Here is a 6,754-nt window from a genome sequence, read left to right as displayed (position 1 = left end):
AAAAGGCTTTAGATGTGCCAGGTGAACCTGCAACCACAACACTTGTGGTCCTCTGTAGCTCAGCTGGTAGAGCACGGCGCTTGTAACGCCAAGGTAGTGGGTTCGATCCCCGGGACCACCCATACACAAAAAAAATTTATGCACGCACGACAATGGCTAACCGCGTCGCGGGCTGTGTTCAAGCCCTCTAGAAAACCCTGCTAGCTTGATAGGCAGCTAGCTAGCGGCTAGGCTAGCTGCTACGCCAAACAGCTCCTCAGACCCGGCCTTGGTCGGCAGGATCACTGGACAGATAGTAGCGGTCCGAGCAACTGATGTCACGGGATCCAAACGCAAAAGGTATCTGTCTAGTAACCAAACTTTTCAATAGACTTTAAAAACTTTCCAAAACAACAAACCGAGCTCTCCCTGTTCCGCGTTTAACAGGAAGTGAGGTGTTGTGCAGTGCGTTCAAGACAACTTATTGTATTATATATTGCGCAAAACACAACATTACAGTTGGAACTTAATTTGGCCAAAGAAAATGGCTCAACAGAATGAAACAAAACACTTGTTGCATATTTATAGAACTGGTTTAAACCTTGAACAGGCCTATATCGCAGCAATTCCCAACAAAGGTCAGAGCCTACTGTAGGCTTACCCAACAAATGACAGCAATAGGCTAATGCTATTTATTTTACAACAGGCCTAGTTTTAACCTTAATCTTAAACTAAATACGAAGCACACATTTAAAAAAGACAGTTAGAACTTAATTTAGCCAGCACAAATGTCTCAACAAATTGAAATATATATATTTTTTCCACATTAAAGAACTGGTTTAGATGATTAAATAGGCCTACAATAATACAAATGATATACAATAATGATAAAAACAAATGATAATAAATATGAAAATAAATAAATAAAAGTTAACCTCAAACCTGAATAGCGAGTTGCACACAGTCCATTTGGCAACGTGTTTCTCATCTTTCTCCACTACAATATTAAAACGTGTCCCAGAGGACGTTCCTCTTGTCGGATTCTTTTCACTAAACTCTTTCTCCTCCAATGATGTTTTACTTCAGTGAAAAAGGACTCCATCTTCTCAATCAACAGGAGTCTAGGCCAAGGCTCCTCTCACTCACTCTCTCTCTCTCTCCAGCAGCAGGCGCACGTGAGGAGAGCAGCTGGAACCACTTTCAGCTGGATACACGCTTTATATTTTGAGTTGCAATTGGCTGACACAGATAAGAAGCTTGCGCAGTTCTCATCACCTCACACACATTACATTAACAGAGGACTTTAATCAACTTTAATTGCACATATCCGAGACCCCGTGGCAATTATATTAGACCAGACCGAGATCCGAGGAAAAAGTCAGAACTTAGGACCCGGTCCCGGGTCTTATCTCAGAATTTTGGTGTCTGTTGGACACGTGAAGACCTCTAATGTGTACCTCGTGAAGACCTCTAATGTGTACCTCGTGAAGACCTCTAATGTGCTCGTAAGACCTCTAATTGTGCATGGAGTCAAGAAGCTTGGTGAGCTGGTAGAAGCGTTGCCAGTTCTGGCTGGAGTTTTCCTCCCTCTTGACGATGGCCTTCCCCAACTCCTTAATGTAGGACATCCTGATGTCATCAAACACTGCCTGACTCTTCAGACCATCCTTTGGCACTGGGGGGGAGACAACACAATATTTCAACCTCTGTGTGTGTGTTTCCCTTAGGCACTAAACATAACAGGAAATGTGTTAAATAACACAGTAAGTCATACCTATGCAGTTCCCCTTCCATTATACAGGGCCTTCGGAAAGTATTCAGACCCCTTTACTTTTTCCACATTTTGATATATTACAGCCTTATTCTAAAATGGATAAAATAAATAAAAATCCTCAGCAATCTACACACAATACCCCCCATAATGACAAAGCGAAAACAGCTTTTTATAAACATTTTCAAATGTATTACAAATAAAAAACAGAAATACTCGAAATTGAGCTCAGGTGCATCCTGTTTCCATTGATCATCCTTGAGATTTTTCTACAACTTGATTGGAGTCTACCTGTGGTAAATTCAATTGATTGGACATGGTTTGAAAGGCACACACCTGTCTATATAAGGTCCCAAAGTTGACAGTGCATGTCAGAGCAAAAACCAAGCCATGAGGTCGAAGGAATTGTCCGTAGATCTCAGAGACAGGATTGTGTCGAGGCACAGATCTGGGGCAGCATTGAAGGTCCCCAAGAACACAATGGCCTCCATCATTCTTAAATGGAAGAAGTTTGGAACCACCAAGACACTTCCTAGAGCTGGCCGCCCGGCCAAACTGAGCAATCGGGGGAGAAGGGCCTTGGTCAAGGAGGTCACCAAGAACCCAATGGTTACTATGACAGAGCTCCAGAGTTCCTCTGTGGAGATCAGATAACCTTCCAGAAGGACAATCATCTCTGCAGCACTCCACCAATCAGGCCTTTATGGTAGAGTGGCCAGACGGAAGCCACTCCTCAGTAAAAGGCACACGACGCACCTAAAGACTTTCAGACCATGAAAAACAAGATTCTCTGGTCTGATGAAACCAAGATTGAACTCTTTGGCCTGAATGTCAAGCGTCACGTCTGGAGGAAACCTGGCACCATCCCTACGGTGAAGCATGCTGGTGGAGGCATCATGCTGGGAGGATGTTTTTCAGCGGCAGGGTCTGGGAGACTAGTCAGGATCGAGGGAAAGATGAACGGAGCAAAGTACAGAGAGATCCTTGATGGAAACCTGCTCCAGAGCGCACAGGACCTCAGACTGGGGTGAAGGTTCACCTTCCAACAGGACAACGACCCTAAGCACACAGCCAAGACAACGCAGGAGTGGCTTCGGGACAAGTCTCTGAATATCCTTGAGTGGCCCAGCCAGAGCCCGGACTTGAACCCAATCAAACATCTCTGGAGAGACCAGAAAATAGCTGTGCAGCAACGCTCCCCATCCAACCTGACAGAGCTTGAGAGGATCTGCAGAGAAGAATGGGAGAAACTCCCCAAATACAGGTGTGCCAAGCTTGTAGCTTCATACCCAAGAAGACTCAAGGCTGTAATCGCTGCCAAAGGTGCTTCAACAAAGTACTGAGTAAAGGGTCTGAATACTTAAGTAAATGTGATTTCAGTTATTATAATTATTTTATATATGTGCAAATATTTCTAAAAAACTGTTTTTGCTTTGTCATTATGGGGTATTGTGTGTAGATTGATGAGGGAAAAAAACAATTTAATCAATTTTAGAATAAGGCTGTAACATAACAAAATGTAGAAAAAGTCAAGGGGTCTGAATACTTTCCGAATGCACTGTCTGTTGAAAATGTAGTGAAAATGCAATAAGATGAAATAGGAAACTTTTCTTCTGACATCCCAATACCAGGATCAACATTAAAAACATAACACTAAAAACCCAGGAACACACAGCCATCAATCAGGAAATAGGTTGGCATATTGTTATGGACTCAAGTGTGAAAGGTCAAAGTAAAAGCGGGGATGAGACTCACCAGTGCTGAGCAGCAGCAGAACCTTCATACACAGATACTCGTCATGAGACACCTGCAGTCTGACAAACTCACTGGAGATCTTCAACATCTGTTCACACTGGTCTGCCATGTAGGGCAGCTTCATACGGTCCCTGGTGAGGAGAGAGAGACAGGTAAGTTAGTGATGATGTCACACTGGTCTGCCATGTAGGGCAGCTTCATACGGTCCCTGGTGAGGAGAGAGAGACAGGTAAGTTAGTGATGATGTCACACTGGTCTGCCATGTAGGGTAGCTTCATACGGTCCCTGATGAGGAGAGAGAGACAGGTATGTTAGTGATGATGTCACACTGGTCTGCCATGTAGGGTAGCTTCATACGGTCCCTGATGAGGAGAGAGAGACAGGTATGTTAGTGATGATGTCACACTGGTCTGCCATGTAGGGTAGCTTCATACGGTCCCTGATGAGGAGAGAGAGACAGGTATGTTAGTGATGATGTCACACTGGTCTGCCATGTAGGGTAGCTTCATACGGTCCCTGATGAGGAGAGAGAGAGACAGGTATGTTAGTGATGATGTCACACTGGTCTGCCATGTAGGGTAGCTTCATACGGTCCCTGATGAGGAGAGAGAGACAGGTATGTTAGTGATGATGTCACACTGGTCTGCCATGTAGGGTAGCTTCATACGGTCCCTGATGAGGAGAGAGAGACAGGTATGTTAGTGATGATGTCACACTGGTCTGCCATGTAGGGTAGCTTCATACGGTCCCTGATGAGGAGAGAGAGACAGGTATGTTAGTGATGATGTCACACTGGTCTGCCATGTAGGGTAGCTTCATACGGTCCCTGATGAGGAGAGAGAGAGACAGGTATGTTAGTGATGATGTCACACTGGTCTGCCATGTAGGGTAGCTTCATACGGTCCCTGCAGAGGAGAGAGAGACAGGTATGTCAGTGATGATGTCAGACTGGTCTGCCATACAGGTTGCAGACAAGGTCTCTGAGAGAGAGAGAGAGACAGGAGAGAGAGAGAGAGAGAGAGAGAGAGAGAGAGAGAGAGAGACAGAGAGAGAGAGAGAGAGAGAGAGAGAGAGAGAGAGAGAGAGAGAGAGAGAGAGAGAGAGAGAGAGAGAGAGAGAGAGAGAGAGAGAGAGAGAGAGAGAGAGAGAGAGAGAGAGAGAGAGAGAGAGAGAGACAGAGACAGAGACAGAGACAGAGACAGAGACAGAGACAGAGAAATAGACATACTGGTTGATGACGAGGTCTGGAGCGAAGCAGAGCATGTTCCCGTCACACTGCTGGTAGGACCTCCAGCCCAGGCCGAAGGACATGAGGAACAACCAGGAACACTGCAGCAGAGTCATCTGGTCGTCCAGGTGAAGGTTCCGGAACCCTGCACGGGAAGATAACAGAACACTGAATGACTAAAGGTTCCATTTCCCTGATGATACTGTATAGTACTGTTATCTATGGTTTCCAACAGTCTCTCTTAGAGAGAGTGGTACCTGGCAGGGACTTGGCCCACTTGACGGCTGATACGACCTGTCGTCCCCCCAGCCTGTTGAGGGTGGTCATGATGCGTGTGGAGGTGTCTGGCAGGGTGCCGTCGTAGCCAGAGTAGATGGTGTCTGGCTCGATGGCCTTCAGTAGAGACAGCATGGTGGGGGTGAGCTGGGGCATGGACTTAGGGACCAGCGACCTGGCCTCTGGGAGGGGAGGGGGGGTCAGCTCGGCCGTGGTGGGCTGCTGCACCCCCTTTAAACGGTTCAGCTTCTTGGTTTTACGAGCTGTGGGGAAGGAGAGAGGGCGGGAGGGAGAGGCGGTTGATTGAGTGACCATGATCTCAAAAACCAGTCAAACTAACATACAGTGAGGGATAAAAGTATTTGATCCCCTGCTGATTTTGTACGTTTGCCCACTGACAAAGACATGATCAGTCTATAATGTTAATGGTAGGTTTATTTGAACAGTGAGAGTCAGAATAACAACAAAACAATCCAGAAAAACGCATGTCAAAAATATTATAAATTGATTTGCATTTTAATGAGGGAAATAAGTATTTGACCCCTCTGCAAAACATGACTTAGTACTTGGTGGCAAAACCCTTGTTGGCAATCACAGAGGTCAGACGTTTCTTGTAGTTGGCCACCAGGTTTGCACACATCTCAGGAGGGATTTTGTCCCACTCCTCTTTGCAGATCTTCTCCAAGTCGTTAAGGTTTCGAGCCTGATGTTTGGCAACTCGAACCTTCAGCTCCCTCCACATATTTTTTATGGGATTAAGGTCTGGAGACTGGCTAGGCCACTCCAGGACCTTAATGTGCTTCTTCTTGAGCCACTCCTTTGTTGCCTTGGCCATGTGTTTTGGGTTATTGTCATGTTGGAATACCCATCCAGGATCCATTTTCAATGCCCTGGCTGAGGGAAGGAGGTTCTCACCCAAGATTTGACGGTACATGGCCCCGTCCATCGTCCCTTTGATGTGGTGAAGTTGTCCTGTCCCTTTGCAGAAAAATACCCCCAAAGCATAATGTTTCCACCTCCATGTTTGACGGTGGGGATGGTGTTCTTGGGGTCATAGGCAGCATTCCTCCTCCTCCAAACACGGCGAGTTGAGTTGATGCCAAAGAGCTCAATTTTGGTCTATTCTGACCACAACACTTTCACCCAGTTCTCCTCTGAATCATTCAGATGTTCATTGGCAAACTTCAGACAGCCCTGTATATGTGCTTTCTTGAGCAGGGGGACCTTGCGGGCGCTGCAGGATTTCAGTCCTTCACAGCGTAGTGTGTTACCAATTGTTTTCTTGGTGACTATGGTCCCAGCTGCCTTGAGATCATTGACAAGGTCCTCCCGTGTAGTTCTGGGCTGATTCCTCACCGTTCTCATGATCATTGCAACTCCATGAGGTGAGATCTTGCATGGAGCCCCAGGCCGAGGGAGATTGACAGTTCTTTTGTGTTTCCTCCATTTGCAAATAATCGCACCAACTGTTGTCACCTTCTCACCAAGCTGCTTGGCGCTGGTCTTGTAGCCCATTCCAGCCTTGTGTAGGTCTACAATCTTGTCCCTGACATCCTTGGAGAGCTCTTTGGTCTTGGCCATGTTGGAGAGTTTGGAATCTGATTGATTGATTGCTTCTGTGGACAGGTGTCTTTTATACAGGTAACAAGCTGAGATTAGGAGCACTCCCTTTAAGAGTGTGCTCCTAATCTCAGCTCGTTACCTGTATAAAATACACCTGGGAGCCAGAAATCTTTCTGATTGAG

At 46.1% G+C, this 6,754-nt stretch overlaps 1 protein-coding gene across 1 annotated transcript in view; it reads right to left on the bottom strand.

Moving 5' to 3' along the window:
• Positions 1-1,493: 1,493 nt before the first annotated feature.
• LOC121531086 (glucocorticoid receptor-like) overlaps positions 1,494-6,754 on the bottom strand; it is a gene marked incomplete at its 5' end in the record, with an annotated part of 88,684 nt that continues 83,423 nt past the window's right edge. The window contains 4 exons of the mRNA XM_045214557.1: positions 1,494-1,654; positions 3,506-3,636; positions 4,734-4,878; positions 4,991-5,272. Of these exons, the coding sequence (XP_045070492.1) occupies positions 1,494-1,654; positions 3,506-3,636; positions 4,734-4,878; positions 4,991-5,272 (719 nt within the window). The remainder of the gene's footprint in view (positions 1,655-3,505; positions 3,637-4,733; positions 4,879-4,990; positions 5,273-6,754) is intronic.

The sequence above is a fragment of the Coregonus clupeaformis genome, unplaced genomic scaffold (assembly GCF_020615455.1).
Source record: "Coregonus clupeaformis isolate EN_2021a unplaced genomic scaffold, ASM2061545v1 scaf0278, whole genome shotgun sequence".
NCBI lineage: Eukaryota > Metazoa > Chordata > Actinopteri > Salmoniformes > Salmonidae > Coregonus > Coregonus clupeaformis.
Note: the sequence above shows the minus strand (reverse complement) of the source record. Positions and strands in the feature narration are given on the sequence as shown.